A 23,421-nucleotide genomic window follows, 5' to 3' on the forward strand; every position below is an offset into this window, starting at 1 on the left:
GCTTATCACTTCAAAATACTGGGTCCACGAGGACTGCCCAACTCTGATTATTTTTATTGTGTGGATTTGGCACCTCAGTATGTTCTGCCGGAATATTATTGAATTCTTTTTTAAAAATGGAACTTGTTAAAGTCAAAACTATTCCTGAAATTGTATACACACATACAGTGTCTCCTTTGGAACTGTTAATTTTCCCTTTATTATTGAAACAAAGTTGTTTGCAACTGATAAGAAGCATACAACAAAACAAAATATCTGGTGGTTTCATCTGGAAAGCTGAAGAGGTTTCTCACAGCTATATTTATGAGCAACCACTCTAGGATGCTTTTTGCAACCAAACATTTCTACCCAAGCCATGTTCTTTTTCCCTGGTTGTTTTGGGTGGGGGTTTTTTGCCACTGCTGGCAATTGCATTTATTTCATACTGTATCCCCTCCTTTCACAGAGACAAGGAAAACGTTGCAGCAGCATCAGAAAACAGGTAATGTTTGCTGTGTTTGATTTACTTCCTCTTAAGAGTGTATCTCCACTTTCTCCATATTGTTCTTACCTCAAAAACATGAAATTTGTACACTGAGCAGATGATGAAAGCAGAGGCTTCAGCTAAGTGGGTTCACTAGGCTTTTCTTTCTCATGCACTGTGATGTTTAACAGGTGGGGATCGTGTTTCTCAGAACTCATAAAGTAGAAAAATAAGAAGTTTTAAATCAAGTATTCTTGAAATGGAGTACTGTCAGTTTGTGATGGAGTTAATTTAAGAACAATTTCCATTTTAAGCTTTGTCTAGACTGTTCAAGACATTTTTAAAATCTAAAGAAGATTATCTTTTTGAGAACATTTATGTATCAGATCTTGATTGATACTCAGTGGATTATGAGGTTCAAAACAGTCCCTCTGTGAGCTCTTTCATGTCAAGTTGTTTTTTCCCAAAGGATCTCAGAAGATTTTGCAGTTAAGTATAGAGATGTGTTCTTTTCTGTTAGTTCATTTATGAAACCCCCGAGTGCTGATACACAGGTATTTCTTGAGTGAATCTGACCAGTTGCTTCATGGAGCAAAGAAAGGCCTCTTACTAGTTAGTCATGAAAAGAATTTTATCCTACTGCTTTTCTCTTTGTTGTTGATTCCTGCCTCAGTGATATGCAAGCACTTTTTGGTTTTGGGTTTTTTTAAAGACTGCTTATGTTTGAACAAAGGTTGCATAGAGTTAATATCTGAGTGCAAGCATTATTTGTTAATAATAACACAAGCAATGGCAACTAGCACTTGAACAGTTGGGAAAATTGATTTTTATTTTTAAATTAATGATAAAAAGAAGAAAGACACAAACCCCTTGATTCCTGAATATAAATTAAATCATAAAGAACAAGCAACACGTTAGAATTTCACCATCAGTTTCATTTGTGTAAAACCATCTATAGTACCATGCAGCTGCTTCACTGAAATCTCCTTTTCTTTTAACTATTATTTTATTTTGCCAGGAACAATTTCTGATATATGACTGATGTTATTGTCCTCCTGTGTTGCTTTAATCTCGTGTGATCTGTCATACCGCAGCTTTTCTCCACCTCCATTACCATCACAGCTCTGCTTATTTTGATATTCACAGCAATATGATTTCCAGATTTAACTCAAGGTACCTTTTTTAATTTGTCAAGCCTTTTCTGGTCTTAAGCAGTAATTAACCAGTGAACTGTCAAGATCAGCCATGACTTCATCTGCGTTGTCATTATGATCTCCAGCTCCATCTGTGGCTGGGATTCTGTCTGTTCCTCAACCCCTGCTGTTACCTAGGAAATGCCTCATTTACGAACGCCCTTGTAATCTCTGTTACCCAGGCCTGCAGGTACCGCGCATGCGCCCCAGTATGTGACCTCGAGTATTTGGCACCCTCCTAAGTCATCCACCAGGGATGCCCACACTGCCAATGCTCAGCCAGTGGCCTCCAAGGGCTCTGTGAGGCTTGGAGCGGGTACAAGCCAGGGGGAGGCCGGGTTTGGCCAGAAAGCCCCTCGTGCTTCGTCCAGTAACCAAAGGTACACTGTGCCGTGTAACCGCGTAACTGACCCGGTTTGGAGCTTTGCAATGGTTTGGAAATAACACCCTCTAACTCCTGCAGATGGAAATACCCATTGTCTCACAGGCAGGCGTTCAAGTTCTTCCAATTCCAGCAACTTCTGGTTCGTATGGGTGTTACATCTCCAGTGGCTCTCCTAGGATCACACCTACAATACAGAGACAAGCCATTAAGCACCTTCAGCTGAGAAACAGCAGCTGAGACTTCTGTGTTTTCAGGGGATTTCACAAACATTCCCATATTCAAATATAAAATCCTACCTCGTTACAGCTTTCTCTAAATACTTTCTCCAGCACTTCTTTCCTACAAATAACAGGGGTTTTTTTCATATCCATTTTAGTTGTTGTTCTCCATATTTTTGATTCTTTGCAAGTGATCTGTTGGAGGATTAGAAACACAGAAACCTTCATGCATTACACAAAGGAGACTAAGTGCTATTTTAATCCTTGTTATTTTAATAGAAAGTCTCAGAACTTAGGATTTCACAAAAAAAAAAAAAAAATTTACACTTACATTTTAAATGTTAGAGTGCATTTGTTGCTGTGTTCTCATTTTGGTTGTTAACCATTATTATCCTCTTAACTTCTACTGATCTGTGTTCCTTTTCATGAGTGAAAATCAGCTGAGAAGAGTTGTGTGTTTGTTTTCAGCCACCTAACTTACTTTTATGTTTGTTACTGCAAATATGAAGATGTTTGATTTTTTCAATTTCTTTTAAAATACAAAGTACTGTAAAGATTTAAAGTCAACAAAATTACTGTATTTAAAAACCAACCAACCAAACAAAAAACCTCTAGCATGTCATAATGAAGCTGTTGCATTAGATGATCTATTTTATAAAGTTTCCCTCACATTTATCAGCTCTTAAAATTCTTCTTATGCTTGAAGAACTAAAATGAAAAATCAGACTGAAAAACTAGAAAGGGTGAGGGAGAAAAACCCAGTTTGACTATTGTATTTGACAATATAAATAAAATTATGTAAAATTTATAGTTGCTAAACTAAAACCAGACAAGTTAGTCTTGAGCTCTTTCTATAAAACTGTTTTGAGAATGTTATCAACTGCATAAAATTTATGTAACCAAACCACTGATTTGTATGGTTATATCCACTTCACTTATATTTATTCCAATTCCTTGTTCTGATAATGAATATATTCTGCCATGAAGGAAGGTAAGCAAGCCTCTAACATTTTAATCACATGAAAAGAAATATTACAAAAACTATGCAAGATAAAATTTGTTTGTATTTCTTTTAAACTTTAAAAGGTATTCTAATATAGTTACATTTATTTTATATATATGGGTTCATTCTGTTCAAATCTGTCTCCACACAGGTCCATGTCCACACATACAGATTGGGGTTTTTAAGTTTCTTTTCACAGTGAGATTGTTAAAATTAAGTTAGAATTAGTTAAGTAAGTTCACTGTTCTCTTCAAGCTATGAAACCTTGAAACTTTTGAATTCTCTAGCAAATTCTCTCTCAACATCAGTGCAAATAGACAAAATAGGTGAAATCCTAGTTTGTGTTTGTGTTTAACACATAGGTTAAGTTCCATTTTTATGTGCAGCTTGGTTTCAATCCTTTCCTGTTTGCCAAATCAAAGATATCAAAGTATGTAAGATGGAAACTGTGACTTCACAGCTTTTTAAGGGGTAATTCTGGTACCCACTGTGGCACAGGGAAAATTTCACAGTATTGAAATTCAGATTAGCTGTGATGGATAATACACAGCTACTCTGCTACATGGGCTGTGAAATTGATAGTCTACTAGTTAATTGGAAGAATTTACATCATGAAATGCATCAGGGTGCAAGAAGTCATCTGACTCTCAAATGCATATTACGATGGAAGAACTTCTGAGAAACTGTTGCAAAACTTGGTGTAAAGATTTGATAGCCAGAATTGCAAACTGGATGGTTATTTTCTGGAACTCACTTATTAGGTACATAATTCTAGATGAATCTCCATAAGGGAGAAAATACTGATTTCCTGCTTTTGTTGTGAGCTGCATTCAGCTTTGAGGTTTCTGGGTATAACAACCAGCTTCTTTTTCAGCTAATCAAACAAAATATTCAGCTGAATTAAGATGCCATCATGTAGACTATTGAACTCTGGAAGAGCAGGTGAAATGGGACAATCACTTGGAGCAGAAGAGGTATCACAAATTCAGAAGTACCAGACACTCATTGTAGGTCCTGAGGTGTAGAACTTGTCAAATCAGTGTTTCTGAGAGAAGCAAAAGAAAATATGAGATAATTTGCACAATGGATGGTAAATCTGCTTAGGAAAAAAGGCTGAGAGAGAGAGTGTTGGAGGGCTAAGGTTGACTGCAAAAACAGCTGTGAAATTGTAACATTTCTTTTGTTATTTGATACTTGCTGTGCTCAGGAAGAAGCATTTTGGGCATTTGTACTTTGAGAAAGAAAATCACCAAATTCCATCACCCCGATAGGAGTAATTTATAAGAACACAGAGATGTGACAATACTCTTATGACATAGGTCTAAAGAAGTAGACATATATCCATTATGTTTCTAGGGCACTACTTTTGGACAAGACAACTATGTGCAGTGATGCCCCGATTTAAAAAAAAAACCAACCTGCTAATTTTGCTCCATTTGTCTGTCTGTAAGAGATGAGAAATTCTCAAATTTGAGGGAGGTGATGGAAGACATTAGTAGTTCAACAGGTTGCTTAAATAGTCATGGGATACAAGACTAGATTATTATCATTCATTTCAATATATTTGATGGCATTTATGTGAGCTCACAAGACTGCAATAGGCTCTTCACAGGCATTTCAGCCCTGGGTGCCACATTTCCTACCCCTGCCATCAGTGGGAGCAGGACTGAAGTGCAGTTTAACACCTGGGGTAAATTTCAGTCAAGCAGGACCAACACTGCATCGCTGTCTGAACTGCACAATGGAAAAGGCTGAACAAATGTGGGTTTTTTTTTTTTTCTTTGCATAATTGTGCTTTTCCCTCAGTAACCCAGCCTGCTACTATGTTTGCAGGTTCAAACATAGTAGGTTTTATGCTCTCCGTGTAAATGCGCGCCTTCTTAAGATGCTTCTTGTTTTATTTAATTGAACTCTAATTAGTACCCCTGTTGAGCATGCCCCGGTGGCTCCCAGTTCTGCTGCTCCTGCACCACACGCTTCAGCACCTCAGCCTGCTGCTGCTGCTCCAAACACAGCCATCCCGATGACAGCACCAGCCAGCACCTCCGTAGTGCAAGAGTCTTTCTCATCCTCCTTCCAAAGGTAATGCTCCATTGCTTTACACCCCTCTGCTTTGGAAATGCTGCATACACATTCTTAGCTTAAGAATGTGGTATGAAAAGCTGTAACCTGGTTTATATGCTTTTATGTATTTTGGGGAGGTTGGGTTTTTTTGTTGTTGGGGTTTTTTGGGTTCTACTGTTTTTGTGATAAATTGTTCGTGTTTGCATAGAATTTGCAAAATAAAACCGCCCTAAAAAATAACTTCATTTTCGGAAAGCGAGTCTGGGCTTAAAATTAGAGCTGCTTTTACATCACTCACAATAAAACCAAAACAACTCCTCATAATAGTTGCCGTGAATGAAGATTGTTTTAACAGTGTTTCTGCAGTAGGAGAAGAAATGGAAAATCAGAAACTGTCATTTACTCACATGATTGAGCTTACTGTGTCACAGCAGGTATCAGTGAAACATGGTGGACACTTGATGATTGACTTGCTCTGTAAGCTAAATCAATTCATTTCTATTAGATTTATCTAATCTTTTTTTTTTTTTTTTTCCCTAATGAGAATTAGCCTTCAAGCTGAAGTAAGTTTCAAGGAGATGGATTCCTAACACTTGTAGCACAGTGGGAGTTACAGTTGTGTATTAAAAACTGTCAGACAGCTTGTGAGGAAATGTGTGGTATTTATACAGCTGTCACTTACATTACAGTAATTTTGGAGACAGTGGGTTCTTTTGGTACATAATATTCTTTTATCTATGGGTTTTGCTACATGAATATTCTGAAAAGATGTCTATTTTGCTTTTAAAATGTTTTTAAAATCCAACACAAAACATGCTTCCAGTAATATAAACTACTTTAATTGAGGTCTCAAAAGTATCATATTTTGGGTATGTATAAATGGAATTGGAAACGTTCTCTTGGCTCTACTTGATTAATTTTTGCTGGTTGATTTGCATTATGTATATATACCAACTGATTAGTTTCTCACTTTAGTCAGTTTTCACCTAGCCATGACCTACCAGAATGCAGTGGTTTTATTCCAGTGCCAAAGAATCCATCAATCAGACAGCAAAGGAGATTTGAATAAGGTCTTATGCTCTGATTCAGAACTGGCCTGAGAGGCACTTCCACATAAAATAATGATAAGGTTTAAGTAATTTTTATCCCTCGGTTGAAACCGTAGCATGAAGAAAATGTATTACCTATTATCTGCTTCAGATTTAAAAAATGCCTCTACTAAACTCATCATTCCAATTACTTCTGGTTTCAATAGAACGATCTTCTGTCTGGGATTGCTTGCATAGTAAAAATTTTATCTTGTATTTAGACTCAAACATCTTCAGATCTTTCAGATAAAAGCATGTATCATTGACAAAAGTCCTGTCCTGTAATACTGGCTTTCTTAGTTATTGATAGAGTCTGGTTTTAAAATTTTTCCATAATGTGTGCGTTTTGCCTTGTGTTCTGTAGGAATGTGCTTGGTTGTGCTCTTCTGTAAGTCTGCAGATGTGTGCTACAGAAAAGCTGCTCCTGATAACTATGCAGCAGCCTTCCTGTATCTGAATCCTGCCAGAGCTTCGTTCTGATGTCATGATTTGTGTCCCTGTTAAATCATTTTGTTCATGCTTTCATGCTTTTATGTGTCTTCTGCAGAGTTCTTGCAGCCCCCAGCTCTCTTCCCCATGGCCCCAAGAACATGTCATTAGCAGCTTCCACTATTTCATCTGCTATCTCATCTCAGTCTAGGTATATCTGTAAAGCTCTCTTCTTTTAACCTAATTTGTTTTGATTTTGTATTATGCTGGCTGATATGGGGTTTTCTGTTTCTGAAGGGATTGACTTGGCAGAGAAAAAGCACGATGTGTTTAAAGGAATAGCCCTTTCCTTATATCCCGCGGGAGAGCCCAGCTAGGAAACAGCTAAGTTTTAGATGTAGGGTATGTGACCACAAGGTCCTCTTGGAACAGAAGTGTTTCACTTGATTGGTTTGTGCTGCTTTTGCCATCCTGAAATGAAAATATTTGTCTACAGACGATGAACCTTTTTTTTTTTTCTTGGTGAAAACGCAGGATGACAGGAATCTGCTGCTCTACTGCCTCACTTCCAAGCCTTTTCACTGCTTTCATAACACTTTCACAACTAACAGAGGAAAAAGCAATAGATTTTGAGACTCATTTGAACCAAGTCTTCAGAAATAGTGAAAAACTAAATCAGCAATACATTTGAGATTGTAATTACCCATGTGTGTCTTACCTTTATATAAAAAAATAGTTAGGAATCACCCAAAGGCGATGTTTGAAATTGACAAACGGTGCAAGTTTGAAGGCTTCACACCAAGAAGTATAATGATCTTCCTCAAGAGAATCACTGTTGCTTTGGTGGAAGCTTTGGTGATTACTCTGGGCAGACAGAGCACGTCTATTCGTGTTTCACCATCTACATCTTAGGACCTATCTAAATCTTTCCTAAGAACTTGTTTTCGTTCCTGCCAAGGGAATCATGGAATCCTCGAATGGACTGGGCAGAGGGATCTTAAAGATCATCTAGTTCCATGGGCAGGGACGAGTTAAGCAACAATTATGCATAATTTACACATAAACAGCTAATAAATTGGTATAAAGATAACCACTACTTGGAGACACTACTTGCATGTCTTTCTTAGAACTAATGTAATACTATTTTTTGACTGAGCATTTTTCCATTTCCCTTAAATTTCATATCCATTTAATGGGAGAAGGGAATCAGTGTGAGGCCTCAAAACCATATAAATTCATTTGTAGTTACGTACCAATATGGACTAATCAGTGTGAAACAAAATTTTAATGAGGATAAAAAAGATGACATTGAGATATTGAGATGTTTGAATTTAAAGTAAATTAGTAAATTGTCATGGACCATTGCTGCTTTTCCTGCCCCTTTGAAAGGAAGTGACTTGTCTGGCAGGCTGTGTCTCCACTCTTGAAGGTTTTCAAGACATTACCGGCTAAAACATGGAGCAACCTGGTCTGACCTCAGAGCTGGCCTTGCTTTCAGCAGCTTAGATCAGATTCTTCCTGAGGCCTCCAAGATTCTGTGAATCTATGAAAAACAGCTGTCCATTTCAAAAAGAAATGCTTCAGTCAGACTCCTAAAACCTCTTGCTGGCACCTGGCAATTATTTTGGTCACATATCGAAGATCTACAGCATATCAGCTTTATACACTGCTGCTTTGTCAGTGGATGACACAGGTGTGATGCTGTCATCTGCTGCCCTCTTACCAACAGGCAAATGTTACTCTTGTGGCTTCTGCAAGTCTTGGGACATAACAGCAAATCAGACACTTGTAGGACCTCTAAAAATTTGGTTCCCTGATAATCGAGAAGCAAACTCTGGTTGGTTGGTTGGTTGGTTGGTTGGTTGGTTTTGGATGGCTGTCTTGCAGCTGGAATAGGTTCTTTATCTTGGTGCACTTCTTCTGTGTTTGTTTTTAAAAGTGTTGTGTGTTATAGCTAGTGGGTTCAAACGTAAGGGACTAAAACTGGCTTCTAAATTGGTTTAAAATTCAAAAATTTGAGCACCTGGAAGTTTTCATTTAGAAACCAAGCAATCCTTCAGCGTGCCAAAATACAGGCTTAAAAATCCAGTTTTGGCTTAACATACACCAGAGGAGTATTGAGCATTTAATATAATTTTATTTCAAAATAAAAGATGGATGACCTTAATCACAACACTGTTTTACAGGAGGGGGATATTCTCGGGTAGATGAGGCTGAGATTTTATCACCATTATTCCAGTGTTTGGTGTTTTTTTTCCTTTTAGGTGCTTTAAAAAGATCCACCAAGAAAATGCAGGAGGATTTCTTGATCAATATCCCTAATTGTTTAAATCTGATTTTAAACTTTAGCAGGTCCAGTTCTATAGTGACTTAGCTTTTGTGGGCATATGCATAACACTTAACATGAGTAAAATCTTTATAATGTTCCTGAAGAGGAGTGTTTGAAGTAATTCACTAATCTTTAACAGACTGTGTTGCCCTTTTACATCTGCAGTGAAATTTGACTTACTGTTATCTGTTCCACTTACAATCTTACTTAAAAGAAGTGAGCACAGCAGGAGAGTTTTGAATGAGTTTGAAGCTCTTTCAGAATGGGTTGTTCCATCCAGAGGGTTAAAGCAGGGCACCCCATGCAAAAGAACTCTGGGAATACAAAACCAGGAGAAACAATGGAAAGAGTTCCAATTATGGTTCTAAAAGTCAAGTGTGGCTTCTGGATTTTAAAATCTGGAGATTTTAACGCAAGCACCGTGTCCGTGGTAAAGGGAGGAAAAACTCTTCTCCAGAAGTTAGGACAATAACTGGCATAAGGCAGACTCCTGGTAATCCTGGGAAATGTGGGCTATGCCCCTGTGGGATGGGATCGATGCCATGTAACTCTGCACTGCCCTGCAGACAGGAGCCTGTTCATTCTGAATCCTCTTGTTTCTCAGATCATACAGTGTGCAGGCTTTCAAGTACTTCCTGTATTTGCATAAATGACTCATTTATGTTCTGAAATTATGCTGTTTCCCCACGGAAAAAAAAAAAAAAAAAAAAAAAATCTACCTGTTTACCTAAGACTGTAGCAGTAGAAAGGTTCTGCAAGGCAAAACTTGTTGATGGTAGATGGGTTGATGGTTTTGCTTCAACTATGCCGGCCTGTCCTTTCCATGGGGTTGTCCAAGCTGCCTCATAAGCTGGGGCACTTCCCTGATCTTTGACCTTTGGTTCATTCAAGGTTTGCTTTTCAGATTTGATGCCATGTAAACTTAGGACATTGTGAAAAAATCCCTCGGTTTTGGGGGTTTTTTTTGTGCTAATAAAAATACTTGGACTTCCACAATCAAATGACAAGATCAGATGAGAGTGACTTCTGGAACAATCTACTCAGCTCATTGACTTATGTTACCACTCTTCAGGTTTCACTGTGATTCCCAGCTTAAATAAGAAAATGAAATGTAATGTAATACTGATATGATAAGAAATAGGTATGTGTTGCTTACTTTAGTATTTAAGAGCACTTCTTACTCATAGGAAATTTGTGGTAGGGCAAGGTATCCCAGTCGTTTGTGTATATTTTTTTCAAATACCACTTTTGTCTCATTTTAGTTTCAACCGGCATTCTTCCACCTCCATCAGCTACCAGTCAAAGCAGAGGTATAAAAATGTTTTGTGCAGCTCTTCTACCTTAAAAGCACTTAACAAACCAATTTATTGCTACTAGTAGCCATCTAGTGAAGCGTTAACATAAAAATGTTCTGCTTAGAGATATTTACTCTTTCTTTTTCTGACAACTAATGGTTTTCAGAGCCGGTATTTAATTTGCTGCCTGTCACATGCCATTGACTGCTACAGATAAATTCAACAAGGTTGCTTTCACTGCTTTTTGAGATGCCAGTGCTTCTTGATCCATTAAAGCATCTTTGGTCCTTACAACATCTTTTTATTCTTTCTTCATTTCCTTCTTTCTTTCTTACTTCTTTTATTTTCTTCCTTTTTTGTTGTTTTTGTTTTGTTTTGTCTTGTTCTTTTAATCACGTGCCATTTCCTTTTCTTTGGCAGAAATTCTGATAAATCTTTTATTTCACTAAACCCTTAATGATGCAGTGTGACACTTTATTTCTCTTTGACAAGCCTTCTTATCTTCCTTACTGTATTTAATATTAATCATACACATGTAAAAGGGTTAAAAGGGTTCAGTACTTCTTTTAATTTTGCCATGGTTTTGGTACTATGAAGGGGAGGGAGGATTGTTCTGGGGTCTTTTCAGCTTCATTTCCCTGAACACAAGGAAATCTGGGGTATGGTATTACTGTGCCATCACATTTGGGAAACACTTGAATTTTGAATAACCATTTTCCTTCATGACAGTTTAAGTATTACTAATCTGGTTCAGAACTTCTTTATTTATTATGTGCATTAAGAGAGGTTCAAATGAGCGTTCCTAACCGCTGGACCTGTGCGCCTGGGAGCAGATCTTCCTGACTGGATGACATTTTCAGATTAAGGCTGTGTGACACATCATTTTAAAATCTTTTAACCCACATTGGAACTACTGGGCAGTGAGCTGTCTATTTTCCCCTGAGCAGCAGATTTGAAACCAAGGACAGATCTTTAGATGGTGTGTCTAGCTGCTGGCATTTTGAAAGCTGTGGGTGAAGCCATCGTGTCCCTGTGCTATGGCAGGAGCGATGACACCACACAGGAGGGAGCAAATAGACAGTAACACTGGAAACCAGAAACTTTTACAGTGCTTAGAACAGCTTTGGCAGTTACAAAATCACAGCACGGTTCACAACAATTTACAGTGAATACACACCCATAAAATAGTTTATCTTGGAGAGTTGTGTTCACTCATGGTATAGTGGACCCAAATCCAGGCCTAAGCCTTAGACTAGGTACAGAAATAATTAACTGCAGCCACTGTAGCAATAGCTAAGTTTCTAAGTCTTGCTAAATAGACAAAATATATTAGCCTGAGGCAGCAATGCTATGGAAAGTAGGTCTGCAGTAGAAACACTGTCAGAGCAGCAAAAAGCTACATTGTGGACAGGTTTATTCTGTTCAAAATTAAAATTGCAAGTTTCCATTTCTCAGAATGTTTCTTACCTGTACTGGAAGAAATCTGCTGGGTTTGCCATGTAAGATTAGAACGTGTTTTCTTCAGATGGCATCTGTTTCCACGGTTAAAGGAAGTCAAGGCAAGATGGACCAATAGTATGGGAAGGCTGAATGCTCCTTTTCATATGCTGACAAATGTTTTCTTACAGACAAACCCACTATGGAAATAATTCCTTAACTGCCAGCACAAATAGATAGGGATCGAGTTCATTGGCAGAGCGACACTGGGGGGAAAAAGAGAGCAAACTATGTTTTCAGGGTAAGAAGGATGTTCTGTGGTTGAATAGGTTTTTTTTACTGCACATATCTCATTATGTGTTGCTTCCCTTCCTTGTACTTCTTTATTCTCTCTTGCTTCCTTTGACCAGAGTGCTCTTTTTAGCAGTGTGTGAGCACAGGCACTACAAACAGAATCATCCCAAGCGACTGGCAGATAGAAGAGGCATATTTTTTAATCTGTTACTGTAATCAAACTGAGAATCACCATCTAAGCCATAAAATAGAGAAAAACTGTTTCTTACTGATGTTTGGAATCCTGAGCAAAAGTTTTTATTCTAGAACTGCAAGAAACTGCATCATAATACTGCATATAACATGTTTTTTCCTGAAGGATGAATCTGAACATTAGGAAAATTAATGTAAATTTTGGTGTCAATCTAAATAGGGAAAAGAGTTATTTTCAGTTAAATTTTTAAAGGTCACTTCAATATTTTTGAAAATAGTATAACAGTATATAAATACTAATTAGCATTTGTAATAGTAGTAATTGTGCTGAGCCAGTACATTTTTCAGTCCAGAGATCCTTCACTGATTTATCTTAGACAAGACCAGATCTTTTTGTTTGCAGAGGAAGAGAGAACACAAACTTTGTGTGCAGCTTTGTGACGTCTGATCCCTCGTTAAACTAAGAGTTTCAAATTTGTCATATTTCCTCAGCAAGTTATTTTCTGTGACAACAACAGCAAACTTGCCATTACTTAAAATCCTTATTTGACTAATTTTTCTTTCCAAAGAGTTGTCCAAGCTTTCCTTAGCAATGATAAAGACTGATGAACCTGCCAGCATTCTGTCCGTAGTTCTCACAGAGAGTTCCTCTTGGAGTGCCCGGGATGCCGCCAGATCTGTTACTTCATGATCGGTAACTTTTACTGTTTATAAAGTTTTTCACGCCTACATTTTGCTTTTAGAAACACAACCCAGTCATATACACCAATGTCAGTTTCTGGAAGCTACAGTGAAAGTCCTGCTCCTTCTGCTGCTTCAAAAATGAGAGTTGTTACTACTGCCAGCATAAAGCCCTCTGTCTACCAGCCAGGTAAGGAGCCTTCAAAGTACTGAGAAGATTCAGGGAAAAAAAATCCTCACACATTTCTTTTGGAAAAAAGAAAATGGGGAAAGCACACATTTTGTACACTGACATATCAGAAAGTATTTATTTATGTGGGACTAAATGTTGCTAGTTTTGCCTCAGATAATCTGAAGATTGAGGATTATGTTGTATTTGTATTGTGCTTCGGAGTTAAAACGTGGAACAAACAGAGGGGAAAGTAAAAGCAAAGGAAAAGCCTAATAAAAAATGTGTAGCCTGATTTTTCAGAAGAAATACATTTGAAAAATAACCCTGTATCCAATTAGAAGCCCACTGACACTACAGAATTGATAAAATGGCTAAAGGATGCACAGTTCAGGAAGGAGATAAAATAAGTGGAGTTTGCTTGAGTAAGATGTATTTGCAAAATAGGTAAGACCATATATTGAATTTCTAAAACTTAGGCTTATATTTGAAATAAAGAATGAGGTATTAAAGCACCTCCTAATGCTATTCCATTTCCCAGAGACTTAGTAACGTAAGGAATATATTTGATTATTCATTCATTTGGAAAATATGTTCCCTGATATTATTTAAATTCCCTTGGTGTTAATGTGTTAGAAATGGACTGAGCTTCTAAAACCATTGATGACCAAAATGTGAACATTCAAACTGAATTAATTAAATAAGGCAGCAATATAAGTCTAAAGGCAGTTCTGTTTCAAATTAAGGCTTTTCTGATCTTAGCAAGAGAATTAAAAAGTTGATTTATATCTTTACAGTCAAATAAATATGAAAAGGCCAAGAATTCTAACAGTCTTAAACTCTGTCTTCTGTAATGTTCTGTTTCTGGATCTATGAAATTAAACCAATGTAGGAATTTTAGTTAGACATAAAGCAGACAGACAAATCAATTGATCTTTGTATTTGAGACATAAAGGTAGAAAAAGCCAAGTCAGAGCTTTCGTGAGCTATTTAAGGGTCTCAAAGTAAATAAACCTTCAGCTCCTTCTCATTTGCTTTTGGTTAAGTGCACCAGTGTATACCATGTTCTCACTCAAGGCAAATGCTGTTATTTTTGATTTAAAAAGATGATGGCAGCAGATTTATTTCTATAGTGCAGAAGAGAGCAATCTGTGGCAAGTCAAAATATCTCCTAAATACACTGACTGATGTTAAGGCCTGTGCTCATTTGGGGAAGTGTAAACTCCAGTTCAATATACAAACCTGCCACAGAAATACATCTGCAGCTATTTCCAAGTGTTGGCTGCATCTGGTAAAGTCAAAGCTGGCTGTTGAATTCTACTTGGAATGAGAGGAAAGGCTTTGGTTTTCTCCTGGGTTGAGCATCTTCTCTGCACTTCCTTACATTGCTGGTGTTCCTTTGCAATTCCTTATGCTGCTGCTCTTGAGCCTCATTGCTTCTGAATAAAGGCTTAAATAGTTGGCAGAGAAAGAAAAAGTCCTCCTGTACTGTTTAGGAGTTTGAAATATCCAATAAGGGATTCTAAAAATACCTTCATAATTGAGCCCTAGAGTGACTCAGGTACAAGAGAGGTTCCAGGCAGAGATTTTAGTGCAGATGTGTGGTTCTTGTTTTGGTACCTATTTAAAGTGTTCTATATTTGATGTAGTAGCACTTCAGAGTGGTTCTGGAGCATGAGCTGGCCTCGGAGACAGTTGCAGAGCACTTGGGAAGAAATGGAGGAAATTACATTTCCTGTCACAGATGGGAAAATCAATAGTACTTAAAAACAAACCACCAAGACAGTTAGAAAACATCCTTATCCAACTCAGTCAGTGACTGGCTTCTCTTGGAAATTTGGGGCAGCAACTTCCAGATTGAAACACCAGTCAACAGGCTCATATATCCAATACAGAGACACCTGAATCAGTCACTGAGAGGATTTACAAGGCTATTTTAATTGTCAGATTAAAAACAAAAAACCAACCAAAATAAACAGAAACTAGTCTCAAAATAAAATTGCATTGTTGAGTGTCTAACTCAGATGGGATTTATCAGGCAGTCTACACTTTCCCTAACCTAACTCAGGTAGGAAATCTGCTGCTGCTAAAGATCTTTCGGTTTTTGCAGTAGAGAAAGCTGTGAACTCCGAAATCTTCTCCCTGAATTTCATCCCCCGTTTTTGAAAGGAGCGGATTTCTCTCTGGGCAAGGCCCACTAGATGGCAGGACATACCTGGCTTTTCCTTTCCCGTAGGCTTTCCCAGGGCAGGATAACCTTTCCCATGTCCCAGGCAGCTCCAGCTCCAGGTCTGTGCCACGAAGTAACACGATCCCTAAATGTAAGAAAGCAGATCTTTCCTTTTAAATCCCTAAAAGTCCAGCTGGGCCCACTGGGGTGGGCAAACCTGGTCACGCGTAAAGGCCTGCTCTGCGCTTTTAGGAATTGGAGAGATTCCCACAGTTCTTAATGAACTTTATATTGAATCCTAAGCACCTTCAGTACTAAAACAGCAGCTCCCACACCATTATTTCATTTTTAGTTCCCCTGAAGGAGAATGGTGTCTCCCTGTAAAACATCATCGGCTTTGTCTGGCATCTTCTCTGTATTGTAACAGGATATGGGAAAACTTTGGGCTTCAAGGATGTGGCCACTACATGTAGAACAAGCCGTATCAGTTGTGGTTATTAATTTAATTTGTTACTGAAAATAAGAAAGCGCAACAATTATGTCATCTACTAACAAAGGAGGGGGGAAAAAAGGAAAAAACGTTCTCACAGTGCAAGTCAGTGTGTGACCAAAGCCTTTGAGACTCTATAAATCTTTGCTTTACTAAATGAGCCTTGGTATTGTGCCTTTTTGTCTGGAGAGAAAATAGCCATAGACCGTAAATGAAGAGCTGAGGGGGAGAATTCCAATTTCCCCAGAAGCTAGGAACTGGCTTGTTCCTACTCCTGTTGAGAGACTCCTCTTCTCCTGCCGTTCTCTCAGGATAACAATAATCCCATTTATTCTCTGTTCTAAGAGAACGTGAGAGCTGAGAGAAGCAAGGTGATAGAGGCTAAGTTGCTGAGTTATTTAAGTATTCATTTTTTACCAGTTAATGGTCAGCTCGTGCAATACTGGTATTTTGAGAATATATTCTCTGATATGCTAAATCTTAGTACTTTTTTAGCAGCAAACAGCCCCCTTTTTTTCTGCTGATTAGTGTTGGAAGGCTTTTTGAATTACATAAACATTCAAGGTGAATGTGTATAGCAGTAGTTACTAAGACAAAAGAATTGTTCATATAAGCTTAGGGATGTAGTTCTAAGAAAATAAGATAATTCCCTTTTAATAAAAATTGCTAAAATCTCAAAGTTAGTGAAATCTTTCTGCTATGTTGCGGTGATACTATTTTGAAGCAGTAGTAATTGCACCTTGTTCACAGGAGGAAAATGTATTGTAATAAATCAAACCTGTAAAATTAAATGATAACAGCTGAAAAGAGAACTCAGAGCAAATGCAAACACCCAACATTTGTCACTTTGCAATAATTCCTCCGGTACTTTGTTTTTGTAACTGGAAAAAAAATCCTATTTTGTTGTTTTATTTTACTTTCCCTTTTTCTGTTTCTTTATTTTACTGCAGCAAATAGAAAAGGAGGACTGAAAAGAAATAGAAGGTAGAGAGAATGTAGTGAAGTGAGCTGAAATCACCTTGCTTAATTAGCCTCATAGGTGGGAGCCTTTTGAACTCACCAATTAGAAATGAAATATTAACTTCTAATTTTGCCTATCTTAATACCGTAATACATAAATAGCAAGAGCCTCAGGATCTAAAGAGATTGCATATAAACTCCGTTCTGAAATCTTTAAATACTGTTTACCATTTCCAAGTTTAAAAAAAAAAAAAAATTAAAAAAAAAGCCTCAAGCTAAGGTGGGATACAGTTTTGTGAAGCAGAAACATTGTTGATGCTGTACCATAAGAATTTTTTATCAAGAAAATGCACTAGATTCAACTCTGACCTCAATAAAAAGATCACAGGGGTGATCACAGTGCGTTGATATATACGCAATTTAAGCACTTGCAAATTGCCAATAATCACGGTAAGTTATTATGTGGCAGGGTGTGGGCTGAGGGAGGGGTGTTAAATCGAACATAATCTTCTCAGCACTCAATTATTCAGAAAGATCCGTGTTACTTTCAGAACCCCCTTGGCTGAGATACCTCCTGCAAGCCCCTTAAACCTGTACGTGCTGTATTTGGTCATGATTTTCTTGGTGCTGGGATCTGCTGTGTGAAATGTCTGCCCAGACTGCTGGAGAACTGGCTTCTGCTCCCAAATCTGGGCTCTCTCATTTGGACAAAACACTTCAGCTCTCCAAGCTTCTTTTCAATCACTTGCTTTGTTTTCCTTGCAAAGGGAAACTGCTTTTAGTGCTCCTCTACTTGGCAAAGTGAGGCTGTTTCTTGGGCAGTAACTTCAGTCCTAGATAATGCAAGACCTGACGTTTTGAAAAGAGGGGACAATGGGAAAACTTGTCAGTATGTGCAGCCCCTGGCTCCTGCTTATTTTAATGTGATAAAGCTCCACGCCAGATTAGGGCCTGGTGCACACAAACAGCCAGACTGCACTGAAGGGTTCATGTGCTAGTCAAAGGGGGAAGAGAGAAAGGATAATACTCTGTTTTACACACAGGAACTGAGTACAGACACACTCAGCTTTGCCCAAAGTTATACAGGAAGTTTGTGGCAGAGCCAAGAACTGAACTGAGATCAGTCATAACCACAAGTCTGGCCTTCCACTCAGTGCTGTTGGCTTTATCTTGCTGCTCATGTGAGCTGGATTGTCTCCCCCAGTACTGCTTCCAGTGCTCTCTAGCTCTGTGGTCCCTGTGGGAGCCTGGTTTTCTTCCAAAACCTAGGAATAAACCTACAAATGATAGATAACAGTGACATCTGTAGAACATGTTGTATTTTAATTAATATATTGAGATCGAAAAGTTAAGCGTAACTTACTAAAATTCTAGGGAATGCTATCTGAGACTTTACTGTATTATCTGGCTTTTCTATTTTTAACCTGTCTTAAACAGAGTATATGGCAGTCGTTGAAATTATCACGGAATTGTCGTATCCGTTCCTGCTAGAAAATGGAGAGATGATCTTGACAATGGTCTCCATGAAATCTGTAAAAGCCAGTAGGCAATGATTTCTGTAATGATGTGTATTGAGTCGGTGATTGTGCCGATACCCTCGGCTTCAGCCCAGAATAAATGAGAAATGGGACAAGCCATAATTAACTATCACCTAAAAGCTTTTATTGTATGTGTATCGTGGAGTACCCTTTGGGAAGTGTTGCTGCATTGAGAGAAGAAGAAAAAGACTTTAAAATCTTTCTTGGTTTCTTTTGGGATCCTTCAAACAGCGCCAGCACCGGTTCATTCCTACGTCCCTGCCAACACGGAGCCTGCGAGTCGCCCTCCCTGGGTAACAGATGACTCCTTTTCCCAGAAATTCGCACCTGGAAAATCCACCACCACTGTCACGAAGCACATCCTACCGAGGGGTGCTCCGGTGCCATCTCCTGCCACAGTCTCCGCTTACCCATCTCCAGTTCCAAGTTCTTCCCAGCCGCCTGCACTAGCGCGGGGAACGGTTCAGAGGGCGGAGCGTTTTCCGGCCAGCAGCAGAACTCCTCTCTGCGGGCACTGTAACAGCATCATTCGGTAAGGTCATGGGCCTCTGAGGAGGGATGAAGCAGGAAAAAAAGTATCACAGAGGCTGGTCATTGTACATTAATCTACAGTTCCAGAGCCTAAGACACTCTTAAATTACCCAGCAGGGATGTCTGTTGTCTGCCTCATTAATTTAACATTTCCAGAGCTCATTTTGTTGTTGCGTGGTTCACTTTTTATCACTGCAAAGTTATACATGCTAATTGTTTGCCTCTTGGATGCTGCAGCAAATCCCTGCTTGATTTTAAACATGTTTCTGGTCCTAAAGTAACCCTTTGAAGGAGGTTCGTGCAACTTCATCGGGAGGGTTAGGGGGCTGGGGGCAGAGGGGGTTGTGGAGAGAAAAGGAAGGAGGCATCATTTTGGAACAGCAGCCAGATGTAATTGTTGCTTTTGTGTCTGGAGAAAGATAATGCCCACACTCTATTACCAGTGATTCATAGCATGCCTCTCCCTTCTCTCCCAATTCATTCTGCTGGACCAGTGCCACTGTTAGCCTGTGCACTGCTGTCCAGCTGTAGGTAATCCATGTTTAGACAGTCTTCCCCACTAAAGGGAGCTAGTTTGGTGACGTGGAACTGCTGATTATCACCCTTTATATATTCTGGAATGGAAATATTCCAGTAATAATCACTATTATCTAACTACAATCACCAGAGTCAATCACCAAAATGAATTTAATGTGTCTTCCACTTAATGAAACAGCAAGTTGTCACCTGATAGTCTCACATTTCTAGAACATGCTGGATGCAGTGCCCTCAGATGGAAAGAGGGCAGGAGACTTTAGGAGCTGCTGTGACGTGTGGGTGTGTAAGGATGGAAATTTGCCTGTTATTTCATGCTTTATAGTAGCATTATCTTCTGTTGCCTTTGGCCTTTTCCTCTTGTCTTTGTATCTGCTTACAAAGATCACTTATAGCTATGCAGATATGAAAACAATTGATTTTTTCCAACAGTTGTCTGTATGAGACCAAACAATGATGAAATGTTTTAACCAGTGTGTTTTCAGTAATGGTCTTGAAAAAGGCCACTTCTATTCAGGTTTCTGGATGTTATTTTAATATGCACTTCATGGTTCAAGTAGGCTCTTACACGTGTACGTGGTGTCTGACAAAGTGGGTTTGCAGTCAGGGTCATTCAACCTTTTTTTTTTTTTGCAATACAAATAAGACAATTATGATTGTTTCCAGAGGTCCTTTCCTGGTAGCCATGGGTCGCTCTTGGCACCCAGAAGAATTCAATTGTGCTTACTGCAAGACATCCTTGGCTGATATGTGCTTTGTGGAGGAGCAGAACAGCGTGTACTGTGAGCGCTGCTATGAACAGTTCTTTGCACCGACCTGTGCCAGATGCCACACCAAGATTATGGGGGTAAGAGAACAAGCTTAACCCTTTCTGCAACTGCATGGATCCCTGAATTAGTGAAATAAATACTAATGAAATAGTGAATATGAAATAGTGTAAGCAGTGAATGTAGACATTTTATTATTTTGCCCTTTTAAGACTTATCTCCCAGCTTGTTGATTATTTCAGAATGAGAAACATATTATTTTTATAATATTTTTTTATCCATCTGAAGTCTTGGATATTTCTGTACCTCACTGAGCTCGTAGACAGACTGTGTAATCCAGGCCCCATCTCACTAAGTGTAAAATAACTAACACTTTCTGGAAAGGTTTTTGCTATCTGATATATACTATGTTACTCTTAACTCTCTCTTCCTTACAGTAAGAGACTTGAACTGGGTTTTTATTTCTTATACAGGATTTAGTCCAAATTTCAGTAGAGAAATCAGTGGTGTTGGGAAGAGACCCACTGCTCTTGCTGCACCTCACTGTTAGCAGCACAGCTGTTGAGGAATTCTGCTGGCTTCTTATAGTTAAGAAAATACAGAATAAATCAAAGACCTGATTTCCACAACACCAAAAATACATGCCACTTTTGTCTTAAAGTACTCATGTACAAGTAAATGTACAATTTAATTTGTTCTCCACATCCATTAGATGGTGGTGAGATTGGAATACTTTCAGTCATTTCAGCAGTGTGTTTATGCACGCAGTTGTAGTGAATGTATGGCTCAAATGAAGAAGCAAGGAGACTCCCACTGGTTTTCCACTGCTTAGCTGTCACCTTTTGACATCTGTCTAAATGTTGGCATTACAGATGCTCTTTTCTGCAGCTGCCAGTTAGGGGTGGCAGCATCAGACATCGATGGTGAAGCTCTGGCTCCAACCAAGTCTCATTTGCTACTGCAGCAGGAGTAATTTATAGCAGAGTGCTGACTTAACCTACCTAATGAATGCTGGCACAAATCAGTTTCCCATTATGGATTTTCATCAGGAAAATAGCAAAGATGCCAGCTGCCTCTATTTATATTAATAAGATTTCTCAAGCTATTTTTGCTTCTTACCTCACTGAGGTTCATAAATGGATCCAAACCTATTTATCAGTGATAGTTGTTTTGCAAACAGTAACACAAGATAATGAATCTCAAATGGTGATTGTCTAATGAGATATATGGCAAATCTAAATTAGACTTATTTTGTCTATTCACTGGATTGAAAGCATGGAAGGGGACTTCAATCCATTCTGTCATAATCAGTAGACATTAAAAACAATCTTTAAAAGAGAATCAGAGTCTATGTGTATAATTGGAAGCAACATAAAATAGGATCTAGATTCTTAGCTGGTATAAATCAATGCTGTTTCACTGAAGTTAACAAAGTTAATTTACAGCAGTTATGCAGCTGGCCCTTTGAAATCTGTGCTGTTGGACAGAGATACACGGACAAATATCATCCTGGCTACACATAAGACTGACAAATTAGCAGGTGATCAGAGCCCAGTACAGCAGCTTTTGGACTTGGAAGACTTCTGTATGAGAAAAGAATGAAGCAGTAATAGAGATTTCTCCATACTGGACAGAAGTAAGAAGCTGATAAAATCTGTTGAGGAGAACACATCAGTTGAACAGAATTGCAGGGTTTTGTGATAAACACATGGCCTAGGAACAGACATGCAGACTCATTTTTATTTATCATATCAGTTAAAAGGTTCAAAGAACCAGGGGTTTTTTTGGTTTTTTTTTTTTAAGATTTTTGCATTCGTTTGTGAATCGTTCTTGTAAGAAGCGTAAAGAAATTACTCCAGAATCTAGATAATTTTGAAGCAACAGACTTACACCACTTATTCCTGGTCTTGGAAAATTAGTTTGGAATTTATTTAACAAATCATACTCCTGCACTGAAGCGTTGATAGGGGCTGTGTCAAAAGAAAGGAGAAAATAATCAGAATCTTTGTGCAGAATCCCTCCTGCAACAGCGACTGGGCATGTTGATACAAACTGCTGGCTGAACCATGTTGTTTCACTTTGGCAAATACATTGTTCTAGAAAGCTCACAGTCCTATTTCTTCTTTTTTCCAAAAGGAGCCCAATTTCTGTCGTAATTCTTTCTTTTGAGGAGGAGAATTGGCTGATAGAGAAGGGAGGAATTTAGAGCATCTCTGCCTTGTGTTTGTTCTCCAGGAGGAGGTTGCAGGGCTGGCTATTCTGCTGGAGATTTTAGGTTGTTTGTTTGTTTTACAGGAAGTGATGCATGCCCTAAGACAGACTTGGCACACAAGTTGCTTTGTCTGTGCTGCTTGTAAGAAGCCGTTTGGGAATAGCCTGTTCCACATGGAGGACGGGGAACCTTACTGTGAGAAAGGTATGGCACACTGGACAGTTCTGCACAGTGATTGTGTGCTTCATGTTCATGGAAACAACGTAAGAATAGAGCAGCTGGTGAACAAAATAGTATCAGTTACCCATCCAGCATGGATTTTGTTTCCACCCTCCACACATACAAGTGTATGTGTCTCTGTATTTTCTCCAGTTGATATGAGAGAATGGCAGAGCGCTGCTCTTTGCCTCAATATCCACAATGCCTTCCCTCACTTCTCTCCCCTGTGTATTATCATGCTTTGCACTTCTTTCCCTACACATCTTCCCCTGTTCCACTCCCCTGCTTGGTAGATTCTGCTCACCAGATAGAAATGAAAAATTAGTCTTCTAGGACTGCCCACAATCCCTCTGAGCTGCTGGAGCTGTGACCTCCAATGCTGTTGCCTCACCCTAGAATTCTTCAACCAACACTTAAGAAAAGATACTCTGCACAGATGTGCAGCACATGGCACTGCAGATTTTGCTTCCTGGCTGCTGCAACAAACAAACTGCTTCTTGCCAACTGAGAAAGCAAAAGGCTGTGTTTTCCCAAAATGGTACTTCCCATGCAAATGAGTTGCCTGACATAGCCAGGAAGGAGGTTAAGGTTTAAGTGGTATTCCCCTTGTGCATTCAGTGAGCTCCTGGCCTACTTCTTTCTGGAGATTCCTTCCCTATGGTTATGCAATTCAAATTTTACAAGTCAGAATAGCTCTTGGTGAAGAACAAAAACCATACAGCATGACTGACTGGGTACCTACCCTTAAAAACTGTAGATT

General features: G+C 38.7%; 1 protein-coding gene across 5 annotated transcripts in view; it reads left to right on the forward strand.

Moving 5' to 3' along the window:
- The window catches only part of LDB3 (LIM domain binding 3), a 107,312-nt gene that overhangs the window by 77,396 nt on the left and 6,495 nt on the right, over positions 1-23,421 (forward strand). For 2 of the 5 annotated variants that reach the window (XM_058421446.1, XM_040070936.2), the window contains 7 exons: positions 446-481; positions 1,839-2,036; positions 5,183-5,344; positions 13,134-13,261; positions 18,630-18,930; positions 20,130-20,310; positions 22,526-22,646. In XM_058421446.1, coding sequence (XP_058277429.1) covers positions 446-481; positions 1,839-2,036; positions 5,183-5,344; positions 13,134-13,261; positions 18,630-18,930; positions 20,130-20,310; positions 22,526-22,646 — 1,127 coding nt within the window. The remainder of the gene's footprint in view (positions 1-445; positions 482-1,838; positions 2,037-5,182; positions 5,345-13,133; positions 13,262-18,629; positions 18,931-20,129; positions 20,311-22,525; positions 22,647-23,421) is intronic. The other 3 variants (XM_058421444.1, XM_040070937.2, XM_058421445.1) reach the window with 2 other exon arrangements.

The sequence above is a fragment of the Hirundo rustica genome, chromosome 8, assembly GCF_015227805.2.
Source record: "Hirundo rustica isolate bHirRus1 chromosome 8, bHirRus1.pri.v3, whole genome shotgun sequence".
NCBI lineage: Eukaryota > Metazoa > Chordata > Aves > Passeriformes > Hirundinidae > Hirundo > Hirundo rustica.